General features: G+C 32.7%; 1 protein-coding gene across 5 annotated transcripts in view; it reads left to right on the top strand.

Annotated features, from left to right (window-relative positions):
- The window catches only part of CSMD3 (CUB and Sushi multiple domains 3), a 1,246,643-nt gene that overhangs the window by 1,175,185 nt on the left and 50,175 nt on the right, over positions 1 to 21,283 (top strand). For all 5 annotated transcript variants that reach the window (XM_032316321.1, XM_032316320.1, XM_032316319.1 and 2 more), the window contains 6 exons: positions 6,284 to 6,457; positions 9,655 to 9,828; positions 12,170 to 12,355; positions 14,287 to 14,460; positions 16,504 to 16,686; positions 20,596 to 20,772. In XM_032316321.1, the coding sequence (XP_032172212.1) occupies positions 6,284 to 6,457; positions 9,655 to 9,828; positions 12,170 to 12,355; positions 14,287 to 14,460; positions 16,504 to 16,686; positions 20,596 to 20,772 (1,068 nt within the window). The remainder of the gene's footprint in view (positions 1 to 6,283; positions 6,458 to 9,654; positions 9,829 to 12,169; positions 12,356 to 14,286; positions 14,461 to 16,503; positions 16,687 to 20,595; positions 20,773 to 21,283) is intronic.

Below are 21,283 nucleotides of genomic sequence, written 5' to 3'. Positions count from 1 at the left end.
TAATTTTTTAATAATAAGAGAATATATAATGTATGCTCTATTTTTCTCCAAAATGATTTCAAGATATGACAACAAGTACTGAATTGGGCATAATGAAATTGTTCTAATAATTATTCACTTGTCTTTTGGAAATAAGAGGTAATCTTTTTGTTTACTAATTTAAAAATTGCAGATTATTATGAACAGAGTATTGCTAGATATGGACAGTGTTTTGTCTATAAATATTTACTATATTTAAGAATATGAGGAAAGACAGAAATGTCTATAACAATTTAGATTCACAGTGTTTTGCTTATAAGCTTGACTATATTCATGTTAATGCAACCATTATTTCAAACTTAAAAAGGTACAGCCACAGGTTTTGATTAAAATCCTTTCCCCCCGCCCAAGCATATTTGTTAATAAGTACACTTGGAAGCCTAGCAACAATGGTTTCTTTATAAAAGCATGTATATTTGAATATACTATAAGACTATTATATAAAAAATGGTACAAATTTAAGTCTTTATATAATTATATAGGATTAAATAATGAAAATATTTTTAATAGTTCCAAACTGATTTTTGTTATGCAGATTTCAATTGCAGGTTACTTAGTTTACATATAAACCTGAACACATATATGTAATCTAAATTTGATCTACCATATTTTGTGGCTCTATGCCCTGATGAACTGTTACTGTATATTGTGTATTATTTATTGAATATTGTATAGAGAGAGTGGTTTTATTTACCTGTTTAGAATCTTGATTCTGTTTTCTGAAGAGACAGGCTATAGCAGGAAGATTTCTAAGAAAATATTGCCTCTCAGTCTATGAAGACATCGCCATCCATTGCAGAGGAAGTAGTGTTGACATCTAATAGAAATTCTAAAAATGTAATTGCCAAACAAGTAAATTCTAGAATCTTGAACTTAACTTTAAGGATTAATGTAGTCCAGTCATGCTCATGTTTAAAAAAAAAAAAAAAAACCTTATTCTTATAGCCACAGACACTTTTGGCTAATAATGGCCATTATTATGTGCTTATAATTGTTTCTCTAAATAAAGTGCATTTATTCCTAGTCCCTAAGCATCTTAATAGGAATTTTTCAGTTTTTCAACTGAAACACTTGACAGTGACACTTGTTATGTGGGTATCTCTATGCCCACCACCTAGATTCTACAATTAACATTTTGTCAGATTTGCTTATCCCATATCTTCCAGGCCTAATCCATCAATTCATTGTTTTGGATATATTTGAAAGTAATGTGCAGAATTCAGTGCACTTTTTTGCTAAACATTACAGCATGCATATCATTTCCAAGAGTTTAATATTTGCTTGCTCTTCTTAATTCTTTTTACCATAGCAAAATATGTATACAATGGATTATATGTCCTAAATACACAATGAGATGTGTTTTGTCAAATATGTATAACTGTCTACCTTAAACCACTTTGTAGTTACAGAACCTTCAAAAGGTTCCTCATGGCCCCATACAGCCAATCTGCATCTCCCTCCAGCCCTAAGACAATAATTGTTTTTGTTTTTTTGTTTTTTTGTTTTTTTTACCATATGTTAGTTTTCCCTTTCTAGAAATCCATACGAATGGAATTCTAAATTATATACAGTGTAAGACTTCTTTCATTCTCTTTCCATGTTGTTGTGTGTATCACTATTTTTTTTTAATTGCTGAGCTGAGTAGAATTCCATTATATGAATATGCCACATGTTGGTCAATCCCCTATTGATAGACACCATACCCTTGTCCAGATTTGGGCTATTATGAAAAAAGCTGCAATGAATATTCATGTAAAAATTTTTTTTGTGAGCATATGTATTCATTTCTCTTAAAGATTTAGGAGTAAAATTCCCAGAAGAGTTCTTGTCTCACATTTTCTCCAGCATGTGGTATAGCCAGTCTTTTAATTTTATCCATTCCATTGGGTGCATAAAGGTATTTTATAACATTTTAATCTGCATTGTCTTGATGACTGCTGATGGAGTACAGTTTCTTGAGCATTTTGGCCATTTGTAAATTTTCCTTTGTGAATTGGTGAAATATATTTTATATTGAATTGGCTTTTATTATGAATTATAGGATTCTTTGTATATTCTGGTGATAAGGGCTTCATTACTATGCATTTACAGATATTTTCTTACAGGTTGTAACTTGCTTACTTATTTCTTCTTTTAATAGGCAGAGATTTTAGATTTTTTTAAAGTCTGTCTTTTCTGGTTATTGCTTTCTGTATCTTGTTTATGAAACTTTTACTCAGTCAGAATTCACAAAGATTTTCTTTCATATTTTCTTCCAGAAGTTTCATAGTTTGGGGTGTTATTTTTATATCTTTGATTTAATTTGTTCTTGTATGTATAATGAATGAAGTAAAATTGAGGTCTAGTTTTTTTTCTAGCAGGGTATCTGACACTACTAGTTGAATAGGTTTTATACTAAGTCTTGAAATTTTTTATGTATGTCTTTCAAATTTTTCTTAATTTTCAAGATAACATTGGATACTGTATGTCTTTTCTAATTTAATATGTTTTAGACTTAGCTTATAAATTTTTATTTTTAAAAATATCTAGTAGAATTATGATCAGGATCACATTGAATCCATACATCATTTGAGGAGAATTGGAATTGGACAATGTTAAGTCTTCCAACTAATAAGCCTGATAATTAGTATATTTATTCATTTATTTAGGTCCTCAATTTTTTTGCAATAGCAATATTTTGTATTTTTAGCATAGAGATTATTTAAGTCTATTGCTAAAATTATTCCTGAGAATGTTTAGTATGTTTCTAATATTATAAGTGAAATTGTTCATTTTTAGCTACATTTTCCATTTAATTTATATTTTCACATTGTTTGCTGCTAATATATAAAGATATAATTATTTGAAATATTTATCTAATGTCCTGAAAACTTGCTAAATTATTAGTTTTAGGATTTTCTTAAAATAGGATTTTCTGTATATAGATCATCTGACCTTAGAATAATTTTACTTTTCTGTTTCATAAATTTATGCTTTCTTTTTACCTTTGTATGAATGTTTGGGTTGCATAGGGCCGACCAAACAACGTTAAATAGAACTGGTCATCCTTGTCTTATTCCCTATATGAGGAAGAAAGAATTCAGTATTTCACTGGTAAATATATCAGCTGGAGGTTTTTCTCAGATGTCTTTTGGCATTTGGAGACTCTATTTTCAACAATAAGCAATGCTCTGGACACTGACTGAGTGTCCTGTGATTACATTCAATTCTTTCACTGTCTAACTAGAGATAGCATCAGATTCCTTAGGTTAAAGTTTCAGTGTTGTTGGTTTTTTTTTTTTTTTTTTTCCTAAGATTTTATTTATTTGAGGGTTATGCGTCTGCCTTTGGCTTGGGTCCTGGTCACAGAGTCCTGGGATCAAGCCCATGCTGGGCTCTCTGCTCAGCATGGAATCTGTGCTCCCTTTCCTCTGTGCTCTCTTCCTCCGTGCTCTCTCTCTCTCAAGTGAATAAATGGCCTTTAAAAAAACAGTTGTATTTATTTGAAAGAGAGAGAGAACTCAAGCTGGAGGAGGGGTAAAGAGAGAGAGAGAAGCAAACTTCCCACTCAGTGGGGAGGCCAGGATTGACCGGAGCCAAAGGCAGATACTTAACCCAGGCATTCCTAAATGTTCTGTCTGTTAAGACTGGTTTCTGTTCCCCCTACAGAAGCTATTACCTGTGCTTCTGACTGTCTCTAAATCACAGATTCCTATAACCCCCTCCTTGGATTTGATTAATTTGCTAAGGTGGCTCACAGAACTCAGAGAAGAAACATTTTACTTAGTAGATAAGGGTTTATTACAAAACGATGTAACTCAGGAATTGTCAAATGGAAAGGGATACATAGGGCAAAGTATATGAGAATGGTACAGAGCTTCCATGCTTTCTGAGGCCCCCACTCTCCTGAATCTTCTTGTATTCACCAAACCAGAGGCTCTCTGAACCCTGGGCTTTTGATTTTTTTAAGGAGGTTTCATTGCCTGGGCATGATTGATTAAATCATTGGTCATTGGCTACTAATTCAACTTCTAGTTCTTCTCTCCTCTCCAGAGGTCAAAGGGTGGGACTGAATGTTCCAACCTTCTAGCCCTGTGATTAGCTCCACTGATACCCAACTTAGATGAGATCTAAAAGCCACCTCGTTAATATAACAAGACACTTTTTTTTTCTTTTATCGTTTAGGAAATTCCAAGAGTTTTAGGAGCTCTGTGTCAGAAACAGGGACCAAGATCAAATACATACTTCTTACTATAAATCATAATACTGCAGATATCTTTATCAGTTTGAAAATTTCCCTTATATTCTAAATGTGTTGTTAGTTTTCATCATAAATTGGTACTGAATTTTGTCAAATGCTTTCTCTTCGTCTATTGAAACAATCATATTTTGGGACATCTGGGTGGCTCAGTGATTAAGCATCTGCCTTTAGCTCAGGTCATGATCCAGGGGTCCTGGGATCAAGCCCCACATCAGGCTCCCTGCTCAGTGGGAAGGCCTGCTTCTTCCTCTCCCACTCCCCCTCCTTGTGTTCCTTCTCTCACTATCTCTCTGTCAAATAAATAAATAAAATATTTTAAAAAACAATATTTTCCCCCTTTACTCTGTTACTATAGCACTAACCCTTTTACTCTCTCAAATTACAGCAGATAATTTTATGTATGTTTCTAGATTGGTTTTCTAAAATTTTAAGGAGTTCTATATCTGTTTTCTTGAAGGATATTGGTTTTTCATGTGTCTTCCAGTTTTATTATTGGGGCTGTGATTACCTCATAAAACTAAGAAATAATCCTTTCTTTTCTATTTTCTGTGAGTGTGTATTTTTTTTTTTTCAACTTAAATGTTTGGTTAAAAAGTATAAACATTTAAGCCTGAGTCATTTTTATGGGAAGGATTTTGTTGAAGGATTCAGATACTTTTGTGGGTGCCTGGGTAGGCAGTTGGTTAAGCCTAACTAGATCTCAGCTCAGATCTTGATCTCAGAGTCATGAGTTCAAGCCCCACATTGGCTCCATGCTGAGTGTGGAGCCTAATTAAAACAAAGGGAAGAGGCACCTGGGTGGCTCAGTGGGTTAAGGCCTCTGCCTTCGGCTCAGGTCATCATCCCGGGGTCCTGGGATTGAGCCCCACATCGGGCTCTCTGCTCTGCGGAGAGCCTGCTTCCTCCTTCTCTCTCTGCCTGCCTCTCTGCCTGCTTGTGATCTCTGTCTGTCAAATAAATAAATAAAATCTTAAAAAAAAAAAAAAGGGAGGGGGAGGGGGACATCTGAGTGGCTCAACAGGTTGAATGTGGGATTCTTGATTTTAGTTTAGGTCATGATCTCTAGAACATGTAGTAGGTTGGGCTCTACCTCAGCGTGGAGTCTGCTTGTCCCTCTCCTGCCTCCTCTGCCCCTCCCCTGCTCCATGAGCACACACACTGGTTCTTCCTCTCTATCTCTAAAATGAATAAATTTTTAAAAAAATGCAAGTACTTTAACAGATGAAGGACTATTCATATTTTCTATTTTATCTTGTGTTAGTTTTTGTATATAATTTTCAAATTGCTCTTTTCTTCTGAACTGTTAAATGCATTGGCATAAATCTCTCCTTCATATTACCTTATTCTTTTCATTCCTGTATGCTTGTAGTGGTATTGCTTCATTCCTTTCTGTTCCTGGTAATTTTGTTTTCTCTTTTTTGTGTATGCTAGATAGAATTAGCTAGGAGGCTAGCAATTTTGTTGCTATTTTAAAAGAAAGACATTTTTAGCTTACGTAATGTCCTCTGTTGTTTTCTGTTTTCTATTTCTTTGATTTCTGTAACTATCTGCAATATAGCCTTTCATCTACTTTGGCTTTATTTTCTCTTCTTTATTTTGCTCTTCTTTTTTTTCCTCTTAAGATAGAATCTTAACTCATTGATTATATATCTTTTTTTCCTTTCCAATGGAAGTGTTTAACACTGTAAATCTTTTCACTAATCACTGATTTATCTGCATTCCTTAAATTTTGATATATTTTTTATTTCTACACAGATTGAAATGTTTTCTAACTACTTTTAGACCCAAGTGTTAATAGAAGTAACATTTTCTTTTAATTCCCAAATATTTGACATTTTGCTGAGTATCTTGTAGTTATCTTTATGTCATTTTATCATGTTTGCATTATTTGTAGCATGCTTGTAAATAAACTTTAAAAGTTTAGTAATGTTATATATATATTTAAAAATATAAAATAAAATTTAAATCACAAAATTAAAAATATTACTTTCTGACCCATTTCAGCGGGTCACTGTGGAATTCCAGAGCTCATTGTGAATGGTCAAGTCATTGGAGAAAATTATGGATACAGAGACACAGTTGTTTATCAATGTAATCCTGGTTTTCGATTGATTGGTTCTTCAGTGAGAATATGTCAACAGGATCACAATTGGTCTGGTCAGCTCCCATCCTGTGTGCGTAAGTAAGCATGACAGAAGTAATTAGAAGCCTCTGGTCTCATATAATTACCAATACATTTTTTAGGTAAGATACACATATATAAAACCATCCATAAAGCCAAGAAAGTTTTAGGGTGTCTTACTATTTATGTTTTAGCATAAGGACAAGAAATTAAGTTCAGCTATACTAGTATTTAATATGAATATATAATATTTATAAATGCATATTCTTATATAGAAGGTATATTTCTGACAAATTTTAACTAACAAGAATTTGATTTTCTGAGATCACTGTGCAGCAGCATCAATATTATCATGATGTGATATTATGAAACTTTTTGTAGTGAAAATACTTTGGATAATTTTTTCCTAATAATTATGATGCTAAAGCTGTCACATCAAAATCAGATCCTAATGGAGTGTAATTAGTGGGGAAAAAACTTGTACGATATGATATGAAGAACTACTGTTCTCATTTCAGTTCCATTACTGATCATATGAGCTAATGCAGGTCATTTAATCTCTCTAGTCTTTAATTCCCGTATATATAAAGTGAATGGTTAAAGGTATTTATAATTATCTTTCCTTTTTTTTAAAGATTTTTTATTTATTTATTTGACAGAGAAAGAGAGATCACAAGTAGGCAGAGAGGCAGACAGAGGGGGAGGGGAAAGCAGGCTTCCTGCTGAGCAGAAAGCCAGATGCCATGCTCAATCCCAGGACCCCCAAGATCATGACCTGAGCCTGAGCTGAAGGCAGAGGTTTAACCCACTGAGACACCCAGGCACCTCTATAATGATCTTTCCTTTTAGCTTCAAAATCCATATTATTTTTAAATGCATGAAGATTACACATCTGATGTAATTATATTTTTTCATAAAAGTTTATATGAAATATTTAAGATTTATTTAAAATTTTGTTTTACAGCACTCTTTTCACTATTTTTTTTAAAGTTTTTAAAAAGATTTTATTTATTTATTTGTCGGAGGGGTGAAGAGAGAGAGCAGAAGCAGGGGGTGCTGCAGGAAGAGGGAGAAGCAGGCTTTCTCTTTGAGCCAGCTGACTGATGCGGGACTTGCTCCCAGGACCCTGAGATTGTGACCCGGTCCAATCCTAAGGCAGAAGCTTAACTATCTGAGCCATGCAGGCGTCCCTCTTTTCACTATTTTAAAATATATACAAAAATGTATAACAATATGTAATTTGGAAATTATTTCAATAATATCTCTCACTGGTTCAACAAATATCTATCTGACCTTTTAAGTGAATTTACTTATTAACTCTCACATGAAAAATAAGTGGAATATAAAATAAAAGCTTTCTGTTATTATATTTTAAATATTGCTGCTGTGCTTTGTGGTTTCTGGGTATGGCATGGGTTTTCCCATTGTGCATCTAATTTTGACTGTAACAGCACAAAAATAAGAATAGAGTTGAATATTGATATCCAAACCTTTTACTTATTTATTTAATTTACTTATACTTTTACAAATTCTTTTATTTTACTGAATCCACTGAATCTCCACCAACACACAGTGTTTCATATCACAATCTATCTTATTTTGGACAAGGAAGGCAATTATTAATGTATTCCTTATTTTATCTTTCTCCCGATCATTTCCATCCACAATTACTGACATTTATATTAAAATTGGTGTTAGAAAATGAGAATAAACACTGTAAATAAGCTGTAATTATAGCATCATATGATCACACTATAGAGATTCTGGAGGCTTCAGATAAATAATGCATGGGACTTTTAGCATGGATTTGCAGGAAATACTTCATTTAGTCTGTGACTAATTACATCCATATTTATGGATTCCATTGTCACATTTTTATTCAAACAACACATATTTATTGAAATTCTAGTTTCACAGGAAATATTTCCAGGTGTTGAAATTTAATAGAATAATAGACCATAGAGTTAATAATTAATATTGCTTTTCTAAGGGGGAGTGTGTGTGCACACACCCATGTAGGCATGTGCACATGCGACTGCAGATAGACTGATGATTTAAAGTCAGCACATGATGCGTGGGTCTGTCCTAGATTTTTTCCCCTTTCATTTATATTCAGGCATAGCCAACTAATACCACTGTTTTTCTTGTTGAATAATTGAGACTATAAAAGAAAATTGGTCCTTGGGGTAAAACTGGTTTCTTTATTGATAATTTTAACAAGAATAAGATGCAGTTAAATTTCCAAGTGAGTAGGTTGACATTAACAATACAGCTGAAAAAATAATTGCTCTTGGGTCATTTCAAAAGTACTAAAAATGACTGTGGTTTTTCGCTGTGCCCAATTATGAAGCACTATTACTGGAGTTGCTCTGATTAATAGAGTGAGATGATGCAGTGAAACAGTTCACAGAAATACAGAGTGCTTGGGAAAAGCCTAGCACTAAATACAATCTAGAATAGAACTACAACCCTAAAAACATTTAAATAATTTATATGATACATTATTTCTAAGCAAAATAGTGCTAAATTACTGAGTTTCAATTATGAAGAAAATAAACCAGTACAATTGACAGGTTTACAGAGTGTTAATAATGGTATCTCAGAATAGTAAGGAGAATGCTGCTACATCATGCATTATTTTTATTGTTTATAATATATAGCCACATTAACATTTCAAGCACACTTTGTTTGACAGTGTCCTCTTCATAAAAATTAATTGTATAAATAACATTAAACTATTTCAAAATTAAATACAACACACTACCTTTATGGACCTTCAATTCTTAAACTTGACTAGAAAAGGGAGATAGGTTCAGTTTCATTCCTTTCTGCTTCTAACTAGTGACATGAACTTGTCATTCCCAGATTTCTTCAAATTTCAGTATTTGTCTGGAAAAAAAAAAACAAAACAAAAAGAACAAAACAAAAAACAAAACCCAAAACAAAAACAAAATAAATGGAGAGAGGGAATGAAAATGTCCCATGAAACTTTAAACATCTCTGCACCACTTGCATGAAATGATCACAATTATAAATATGTGTCTCTTTACTAATATAATATTTCTATTCTATTAGACTATTTTGGCATTCTAAACTGCTCCCTTGCAAGAGCAAAATTACTTTAAATATATTTTCACATAGAAGTGGTCTTCTTTCAGTGTTATTTGAAATGATTAAACATAACTCTCATGTGATAACGGATAACCAAATATTCTGCTTTGTGCTTCTCCTCTCCCTCACCCATTGCTAATAGCGGTTAGCTGTGGTCACCCTGGTAGTCCAATTTATGGAAGAACAAGTGGCAATGGATTCAACTTTAATGATGTGGTGACATTCTCTTGCAATATTGGGTACGTTATGCAAGGGCCAACAAAGGCACAGTGCCAGGCCAACAGACAGTGGAGCCATCCTCCACCAGTGTGCAAAGGTAAATGTCTAATTATATTCCCGTTAAGGGCGTGGTAATAATGGGTCTTTGTAAACATATATGACAATATTTGAAATAATTTGGGCAGAATAATAGAACGTTTTCAGCTAATAAATAAAAGGATTTAATATTGATGTTCTCTCATTGCTAGGCTTTCCTTTTTCCTTAATTTTTATCTTATGTTCTTAAAAGTTAAAATTAACAGGTTTTATATTTTGGGGGGGGCTTTAAAAAATTTTTAGTTAGTCAACATCCAGGTTAATATTGGTCTCTGGAGTAGAATTCAGTGATTCATCACTTACATACAATACCCAGTGCTCATCACAACAAGTACCCCCTTTAATACCCATCACCCACCTAGCCCTTCTCCCACTGACCTCTCTCTGTCAACCCTCAGTCTGTTCTCTATTCTTATGGTTTGTTTCCCTCTCTCCTTTTCTTTCCCCTGCCCAGATATTCATGTGTTTTGTTTCTTAAATTCCACACACGAGTGAGATAATATGGTATTTGTCTTTCTCTGACTTACTTCACATAGTGTAACACACTGTAGCTCTATCCTTGTTGTTGCAAATGACAGGATTTCATTTTTTGGTGACTGGGTAATATTCCATATCTCTCTCTCTCTCTCTCTCTCTCTCACACACACACACACACACGCACTCTTGTCTTCTTTATCCATTCATCAGTTGTTGGACGTTTGGGCTCTCTCCATAGGTTGGCTTGTTTTTAAAATGCTGCCGTAAACATCGGAGTGCATGTACCCCTTCAAATCTATATTTTTGTATCCTTTGAATAAATACCTAGTAGTGCAACTGCTGGATCGTAGGGTAGTTCTATTTTCAACTTTCTGAGGAACTTCCATACTGTTCTCCAGAGTGGCTGCACCAGTTTGCATCGCCACCAACAGTACAAGAGGATTCTCCTTTCTCTGCATCCTCACCTACACCTGTTGTTTCTTGTGTTAATTTAAACCATTCTGATAGGTGTGAAATGGTATCTCTCTCTCTTCATGGTTTTTATTCTTATTTTCCTGATGATGAGTGATGTTGAGCATCTGGTCATGTGTCTGTAAGCCTTCTGCATGTCTTTTTTGGAGAAGTGTCCATTCATATCTTCTGCCCATTTCTTAACTAGATTATTTATTTTTTGGATGTTGAGTTTGATAAGTTCTTTATAGATTTTGAATACTAACCCTTTATCAGATGTCATCTGCAAATATTTTCTCCCAAATAGTAGACTGCCTTTTAATTTTGTTGATTGTTTCCTTCACGGTGCAGAAGTTTTTCATCTTGATGAAGTCCCAAAACATTATTTTTGCTTCTTTCCCTTGCCTCTGGCAATGTGTCTAATAAGGAGTTACCAAGTTTTATTTTAACTGCTTAGCGTTATTATCTTATTTTATTGCTGCATATAAAAAGTCATTAAGATCATTTTACTTGTGGCTTACTTTATAATTTTTTGAAAGATTTTATTTATTTATTTGACAGACAGAGATCACAAGCAGGCAGAGAGGCAGGCACAGAGAGAGGGGGGGAAGCAGGCTTCCTGCTGAGCAGAGAGCCGGATATGGGCTTGACCTCAGGACCCTGAGACCATTTAAGCAGGGGTTAAACCACTGAGGCACCCAGGCACCCTGGTTTACTTTATAATTAAGGGAACTTACCTTTGACATTTATTTTTTCATATTTTTGGAGAGACCGAGTCCTCATTTACTGTGATGCCAACACTGGGGGTTTCTTTATTGATTTTTCTATAGAAATAAATTAAAGAGATTTTTGTTGTTTTCCCATTTGCAAAGAGGTATGATGTATTTTACATTGTCTGATAAAATACAACCAAATTACATTTTTCTACATTTTAAAAAATATTTTATTTATTTATTTGACAGAGATCACAAGTAGGCAGACAGGCAGGCAGAGAGAGAGGGTGGGAAGCAGGCTCCCGGCTGAGCAGAGAGCCCGATGCGGGGCTCCATCCCAGGACTCTGGGATCATGACCTGAGCCAAAGGCAGAGGCTTTAATCCACTGAGCCACCCAGGCACCCCGATTTTACTACATTTTTTATGGTTTATAACTTAAGGTATCATTCTTTATATCCGTTCTCAGTGGAATACTTATGGAGTTGCTATTGTTCAGAATTATTTGCAGAAATGTTTTCCTTTTTTTTCTGTTTTCAACCACATGGATTTCACTTCATTATCTATGTAGCCCATGCATTTATTCCTGGAATCTTTGGTTTATTTGATTAAATTTACCTTTGAAATTTCATTTCTAATGGAAATCTATGTAGGTCTATATATACTATTCCAAACATAACTTTGAATATTTGTCATTTGTTTAGTGGTGAACTGCTCTGACCCTGGAATTCCAGCCAATTCCAAAAGAGAAAGTAAAATAGAACATGGAAATTTCACCTATGGCACTGTGGTATTCTATGACTGTAATCCAGGATATTTTTTATTTGGATCTTCAGTTTTAATATGTCAACCAAATGGACAGTGGGATAAACCTTTACCAGAATGTATCAGTAAGTAGATAATGTGAATTCTTCCTTGACAAAATGCCATGGAAGCCACACGGATATTTATTGTCTTATAAATTATCTAGATGTATATATTGGAAGGATCTTATTTATAATTATTACTTTAATTTAATTTTTGATTTTATTATTTCACTTTTTGAAACTATAGCCCCCTACATTCTGTCAATTTAATGCCTGAATGCTGTTTTTTATTAATATTAATGTAATTCTTTGAATTTGAGCTTTGATAAAGCAGATAGACTATGAAAAGCAACATCTGTTATATTCTATGATATTACCATCCCAGAAGAGGCAGTTACATTTTAATTTTCTTTTGTACTAATATTTTAAATTTCATTTAAGGCAATATTAGTCTTAATGTAAACATCTACCAGGGCTTTAGAATATTTAAGGATTTAGACAAATGTGTGACTTAAATCTTACTGATTTAAACATTTATCATATTACAGACACATAGACATATAAATGCAGTAAATGTTGATAAACATCATCTTTCAAGTCAGTGAACATTTGAGTGCATTATGTCATATGCTGTGTTGGAATTGTAGAATATAAATAAGATAAATTATAGCAGATATGCATAAAATTAACATGTATAGCAAGGAAATAATTATGTGAGAACATAGAGAACTGAACATGAATTTGAAATATTCAGTTAGTTATTTAATCTCAACTATAGCTATGTCTCAAAAAGGTGATGAATCATGACAAGAAAGAATAACTTCATAGACTGAAGGAGTAGTGTGTCAAGAAATCATTGTGCAAGTAATTTTGGGTTTTACTAAGTTTCTAAATTATAAAATCATTTCATGATATTTTTTAGTTAAAGATACTTTATGTTTATATATTTTTTAAATATTGTGACATCATTCATGCACTAATGAAGAAACAAAACTTCATGCCCTGTTCATTAAATTTCAGCTTCTGTAGCAAATAATTCAATTGTTGATCTTTTGCTTAAAGATCATTTTGTTTAAAATGTATTTCACTTCTTTTTGTAGACAGTCTGGTCTCATAGTTGACTGTTTCACTTACTTGACTTCATGTGGCTATAGCATTCAAGTTAAAAATCTTTCTTAAGACACATAAACATGAACTTCTTCAGGTTTTCTTAGCTCTTATACTTTTTGCCTTTATGTCCCATAGCATCTCTGGTAGTGTGCAAAGTACTCAAGGGCTTTATTAAGTTTATATCCCTTTATGTGCCATTTAAAATTCTGGAGTCATATTGCACTCAATATTTTTCCAAGTTATAACTAAAAGACAGTACACAGTTACCAAGCTACCTCTAGGTTATAAAGAAAATTTGACATGTAGTGATATCTGATTCTGCTATATTTTGTAGTGTTTTAGGTAACAAGCCACTGAATATTTTCTTTGTACAGCATGATTTATTCTTTATGGGTTGGGAAAGGAATTATTCTAGACTGCATTATTAGATTGTGTGTCACATATCCATCTTCATTCCTTTTCCTTTACCTTCAAAATTCTTCCCTTTTAATTTCTGTATGGGCTCATTTTGAATCTTATAAGCATTGTAGGTCCTTATTTAGATTGTCCACGTTACTCCTCTCTCTAACTTGCACATCCTTGTCCAGGCACATGCATACTTTAAACCCATGCACATATGTATATAAACACACACTCACCACCCCCACATGTAACAGACTTATACTCACTCATTTATGCTTGCTTACAGTGTTCCCGCTAAACACTGGTGAGAGGGTTAACAGGATTGTTTATGTAACTGTAACTTCCATTTTATTTTTTAAAAGCCAGCTTTCACATGGATTTTTGACTTCTGGAGGCTAGGTATATTTGAGCAGATAGTTTACTTATTTATTTTATAGAACATGGTGCAGGTTGTTCGATAGGAGATATAAAAAAATTTTATATTCAATAATTATGTATTGTAGTGATTGACTGTGGACACCCTGGCGTTCCTCCTAATGCAGTCCTGTCTGGTGAGAAGTATACCTTTGGGTCCACTGTTCACTATTCCTGCACAGGAAAGCGCACCCTTCTAGGCCAGTCATCAAGGACTTGCCAATTAAATGGCCATTGGAGTGGATCACAACCTCATTGTTCAGGTAACTCTTAGAAAATTGGACAATGTGTGTTGGAGGATACACTCTTAGTGTTATTATTACTAGGAATATATACACAAAATAATAAAAAGAGATAAATACATTTTTTAAAGAATCTCATGAGAGAGGCTATAACATAGTTTATACATTTGTTGGAACACTTCTTAAGGCAATATAAATTCAGAGCACAAATTAATACTCATCTTGTAGATGATAAATTACAGGTATATGTTTTGAGCTGTGTTGTAGCTAATGTAAATAATTAACTGATTTTAGGATGCTACTGTGTATATTGTGCTTTTGTCCATTAAAATGAACTGTTCTGTTTTAGTAGATACAAAACCTTATTTCAAGATTTTCGGTTAGAGTTCAGTTCTATTAAACTTTCTACACAATCAATTAATTAATAGAATACTTTTAAAAAAGCCCTAAATGTTTTTATAAATTAAATTGAGTCAAGTTTTATGAAAGATATTTATCTATCACTCCTGAGTTTCTATAACCCCAATAGAGTTATCATTATAATAAATGAATATTGAGCTTATTTAAAATTAATAATTTGTGGAGTATTTGATAACTCTTCTTTTCAGCTGTTTAAGCTACTGCTTTTCTTAAAAAATATCAAATAAGTTTTAGATCGGTGTAGTTTCCCTATTTGATACTACTTATATTTGTTTTTACCCATCAACTAGAAGTTGGTGCTTATTTTTCTACCTGTTTTTATTTATATATTGCCCATTATTTTTATATTATTTTATTTCTGTGGAAATCATGTCGATGACTTACTAAAAGTTGTTGTACGTTGTTTTCCCTTTAGGAGTAAAAGTTTTGAAATGGTTACTTATTTCAAAATCTCCTTGTAACTACAATCTCATTGTAACTAGTGGTTAATCCCTGTGTACTGACTACTTGGGACTTCAAATTTAACTTAGAGATTTGAAAAAAAAACCAAAACTATTACTTCTAATGTTACTATAAAACTGATATTAATGAGAATTAAAACTCTTATCTTTGAGTAACTCATAGTTAACCCAGATAACCAATTATACATAAAAACATAAACTTAGATGCATACATCCCAACTTCTTAGGAAACTGTTACTGAATTGCAAAAAAAAAAAAAAAATGCACATAGATATTTAAAAGTGAAGTAGTGATCTTAAAGTTTTGTGATCTTAAAGTTTTGTATGAGTAATATTAGATCACATGAAAATGAGGAGTTACAAGGAAGGATTTCAAATACACCGGGCATATCAAACAAGGCATCTGTACAGGCAGCATTTTTAATGTATATGTTTTCAACTTTGTCTCTCTCTTTTTCCTCTCCTCTCAACCTGTACTAATACTGGGGCAACTATGATGATAATTATTTAAGATATGATAAAGGGACTGAATAAATCCTTAATACTAAAATCAAAAGATGAACACCTAGTCATGAACAAGGAATAAATCCTTATTAGGAATTTAAGCCAGACTTTTCCATCTTTACTTATAACTTATTTATATATTTTCATATTGGAAAAGATACAATTCATTTATCTTTGGTCATTTGGACATTGGTACAGAAAATCAGAGGGTGAAGTTTTGGGTTACTGGTAATACTATATTATAACACCTACATTTTCCAGCACACTACAGTTGTGATTTAACAAAAAAGGATTTTCAGCAATTAGGAAATTCAATGTGCAAATTACCAAGTCTAGTTTTTAATTTTAGTTTTTATAAACCTGTTGTCATTTGAGTTCCTAGTACTATCAGTTATAAATTTTCCATTAACTTGTTAACCAGGTTTCAGAAATACTAATGAAATGACCTTAACCTGTTTCAATAGAGAAAAAAACGCCATACTCTGCAACAATTTTCTTTTTCATTTAGGCTTTTTTTAATGCCTAGAGTCAGATGGGAAATGTGAATTATGATTTCACCCAGTTTGTCATATTAAAATATAGCATGCACAAAAACAAAAGCCTATAAGACTGTTGGACTAAATCATGAACATAGGAAATGTTTAATGAAATAAATTGACTTAAACTGTTCTGAATTTCAGGTGATGCTACTGGTACATGTGGGGATCCAGGTACTCCTGGGCATGGTTCTAGACAGGAAAGTGATTTCAGAACCAAAAGTTCTGTACGTTTTGCTTGTGATAGTGGTTATATCCTTCATGGCTCAGAAGAAAGAACATGTTTAGCCAATGGCAGTTGGACTGGAAGACAACCAGAATGCAAAGGTAATCTAAGCAGAAACTAAGTATATGGAAAATGTTGCAATTTAATGTGTATGCAATTTCAGTTGGTTACTACAGTTGAAATAACTCCTGCCCCATTCATCCTGTACCCAACCTTAGAATAAAGGCATCATCTTATAAAAGAACTATGATAGGTAATCATTATAAAAATTATCTCTCATGAGCTATATATGCACAAACACTTCATATCATGACAAACATCTCAATTCGAAAAGTTAAAAATATTTGCTAAAAAGGTTTATTAGTCCACCTTTATCATAGTGCTGTACATAATAGACATTATATGGGGAAAAATAATCATTCTTAACATTGCCTCAAGATCATTTCAGTTTTCAGGAAAAATATAGAAAGATGCCTAAATATATATGGGATTTTTATTTATAGAAGACAGTTACTAGTAGCTAAAATCCTTAACATTTTTAGTGTTCGAGTACAATTGTTCATCATTCTGACTAGCTCGGAGGTAACATAATTAAATCTTTACCAGATTGACTAGAAAATGAAGTGTTGCTGAAAAATTATCCTTAAATTTAAATTGTTCTTTTTGAGATGACTTTAGTGCAAATACTAAACTTGCAAAAGTATTTATGAAATTTACTTGATGTTATACCAAATGTATTGGTTTTATAAATAGGAAATAATTAGCAATAGAACCCTCCTGACTGTTTCTTGATTGATTATATTTCAGAATCTTTTTATGATGTTTCAAATTAGTGCCCATATTCTAAGAGAGACAATTATCTTTTTTAACTTCACCAAATTTAATCTTAATTAAGAGACACTTGCAGCTTAGTTGCTATTATAGGGAAACTAGTTGAGAAACAATGTTGCCGAGGGAAAAAAAAGAAAAAAAAAGTAAGACTATTTCTCAAACTTATTTTCCAAAGGAAAAAATCTCTATAAATTTATTGTACATGGCATAGATATCTAAGGCATTCCTTTGTTCAGCTGAACTGCAAAATATTTTTTAGATGAAATGTGTGGTATTGACTTTGTCTTGTTGTATATACATTATGGATAAAAAAGAACCAGAAGTTATAGCAAATATAACAGAATTATCATTTTTCTTATGGATGGAACTCATGCAAATCATTTAGGAAAGAGATTCTAATAGATGAATGGACAGAGGAAATGAACAGAAAATACAGAAGAGCCAAAATAACAATTCCAACCCATAGAAAAAAATTCTACGTAATTAGTAATCAGAAAATTATAATTGAACATCAAGGCATCATTTTCACCTGTTTTAAAATGAAATTCTGGTGTATGTGGTGCAAAACTAGAACTTTAAAACATTTCTAGAGGTTTTTTATTGTTATATTTTAGGGTAATTTGACAAAAATTCACACTTACTCATAGAATATAGAGAACTTTGATTTATTAATTTTTGAGGATTTTTTTCCTAAAGAAAATAAAAGTATTAAAGAAAACACAACTGCAATGATGCAATTTTATGTTTCTTATTGATTATGACTAAAAACAACTGGAAAGAATTTGAGAGCAATAGGAAAAATATTACATAAACAGTTATATATTCACATGATACATGTATCAACAATAAGTATTAGATTAAAGGCCATGAGAAAATGTATATCATGTAAAACAGTTAAAAATTAAGATTCAGAATTATGCACTCTAGTAAAATCAAGGCAAATGGTATTTATTTGAGACCATGTGTAAAAGGCAATACATAAAAATGATACTACAACAGAGTGGAGGAATTTGTAGTATTTTTATTTTTTGTATTCCAAATGTTTGGTAATATTATATTATGTTAGTAACTTACAGTAAAATATAAAAGCTTTCATAGATTATATGGATGTGATGAATAAAAGACATGTGAAAATAAAAATATCAAATAAATTTGCTATTTAATAAATAGAAAAATACAAACTTAAAGAATATACAATTTGGACAAATGACAAGGATTTTTAAAACGATGGGGATGCCCGGATGGCTCAGTCAGTTAAGTGTCTGCCTTCGGCTCAGGTCATGATCCCACAGTCTTGGGATCAAGTCTTGCATTGGGCTCCTTGCTCAGTGGAAGCCTGCTTCTCCCTCTCCCCCTGCCTGCCACTTGCCCTGCTTGTGCACTCTCTCTCTCTCTGACAAATAAGTAAATAAAATATATTTTTAAAAAATGATGGTGCCTGATGTTGCAGATCTGGGAAATATTAAACATATTTTTGAAATTAAAAATTATCCAGGCATTCCATTTCCAGAAATTTATCTTAAAAATATGATACGAGGGGCACCTGGGTGGCTCAGTAGGTTAAAGCCTCTGCCTTCGGCTCGGGTCATGATCCCAGGGTCCTGGGATCAAGCCCCACATCGGGCTCTCTGCTCAGCAGGGAGCCTGCTTCCCCCTCTCTCTCTCTCTCTGCCTGCCTCTCTGCCTACTTCTGATCTCTGTCTGTCAAATAAATAAAACCTTTAAAAATATATGATATGATATTACTTATATTTGGAATTTAAGAAACAAAACAAATGATGATAGGGGAAAGAGAAAGGGGGACAGCCAGAAAAAGTCTCAACTATTGAGAAAAAAACTCATGGTTACCAGAGGGGAGGTTGGTGGGGGGATGGGTTGAACAGGTGATAGGGATTAAGGAAAACACTTGTCATGAGCTCAGGGTATTGTATGGAAGTGTTGAATCACTAAACCCTACATCTGAAATTGATATTATACTTTATGCTAACTGGAATTTAAATAAAAGCTTTTAAAAAATTGGACTAATGTACACAGTTGTATATATGGCTAGAGTATATTATAAGTATATTATTCATGTTTTTCAAATCCTTCTTGTGTTGTGTCAAGGATCATGGTACATAACAAATAAGTATGATCAGATTGTTATTTTAGGCAGGCACTTATGAATATAGAAGAGAGTAATTACTCTTGACAGCAGATAAAAATGTTTAGTATATAATATGTTCTCCTGAAGGCTGGAGAGTAACTTTTTACCTGGGTCTTGACTTTGTTGTATATGTAAGAAATGTGTATATTTCCCAAATACACATACACACAGAAATACAAAGGAATGGCAAAAGAATGGCAAAATTAAATAAGATGCAGAGAGTGATATAGATAGTACTTCTGAAACTGTAATTACATACCTTATTCATAGAGAAAATTGTAAATTCTATAAAGTACTAAAATACCTTTTTATATTATAGCAGAATTTAGTATTACATTTGACACAGATTTGCTTTTAAGGTATTTAAAAAATTCACTTATGGTATTAATAGCAAATAGCTAAACATAATAAAGAATAATTAATCATATAAGGCATTTGTGTTTGTAACTCTTGTTCAGGATAAGTTGCAAACTTAGTTCAAAATATTCCTAGAATTTAGTTACTTTGTTTTTATTCAGTTTGTTTTTTGTACACTTTGGCCCAGAAATAGAGATAATAAAGTTTTAATGCAAATCAGTTATATAATTACATAAATAAAAATATACATGGATGTTTATAATGCTTAAATTATCTATTTTATATCCATCCTCCTAGAAGTGTAATTAGAATAAATCTCTGTTGCATCTTGTTGTTACGTCCACTCTAATTTTACATGAGCTGCTTTTTAGGCAGACTTAAATCCTTCTTGGGAAGATTTTATAGTACCCAAGAGCAATACTCAAATAATTACTTCACTTTGTAAATTTTTTACCAAAGCTACTAACAAAAGTCTTACACCCCAGTAATTAATCTAATAGAATCAATATAAATTCATCTTGAATTTCAACTCTGTATAAAAGATAAGCCAATGCTTATCATAGAAGATTTTCTAGCTCCTCTGGATAGTTTGAAACAATCATTTAAGTCACTATTTTTTTGTGAGAGGAATTCTAAAACCATTTTAATATATACTCTGACCCATTTTGTTTTATAGCTGTACAGTGTGGTAACCCAGGAACCACAGCCAATGGAAAAGTCTTTCGGATTGATGGCACCACGTTTTCCAGTTCAGTTATTTATTCCTGTATGGAGGGATACATCCTTTCTGGACCTTCTGTTAGACAGTGCACAGCCAATGGAACATGGTCTGGAACTTTGCCTAACTGTACAAGTAAGTTTCCTCTCATTATTTTAAATAATCACTAGTTCTGTGAAAAATATTTGAGTGCATAAATGTGTATGTGTGTGTTTTGTAAATCAATAAAATCGTGGTGAATATTGGTATTGTCTTTCCAATTAAAAAATGGTAGTTGTGTTACAGTTAGAAGTCACATTAATGACCTTAAGAATCTGCTGACTTACCAAAGTACTGCAATTGGCAGAGGAAAGCAGAATCACAGCAAATCAGTGCTGTTAAATGTAATATAACAGTTTTTTTTAAAGAACAGAGATGAATTATCACCTTAATAGAAATTAAATATACAAGGAAAACAAAATTTCATTTTGTCAATCTAACTCACATCAATAACTGACTTGGTTTTTAAAATTTGTAAATCAGGAACATGTTGCTTCCAAGACGCAGAAAGGTATCGGGCCTCTTTTTTTTTTTTTTTAAACGTTACAGTGTAGCGAAGGTCAGTAGTTATTAACAGTGTCAGTAGTGGAGCAGCCCTTGCCTGACC

This window comes from Mustela erminea, chromosome 16 (genome assembly GCF_009829155.1).
Source record: "Mustela erminea isolate mMusErm1 chromosome 16, mMusErm1.Pri, whole genome shotgun sequence".
NCBI lineage: Eukaryota > Metazoa > Chordata > Mammalia > Carnivora > Mustelidae > Mustela > Mustela erminea.
This window is presented reverse-complemented; position numbering and strand designations above follow the sequence as displayed.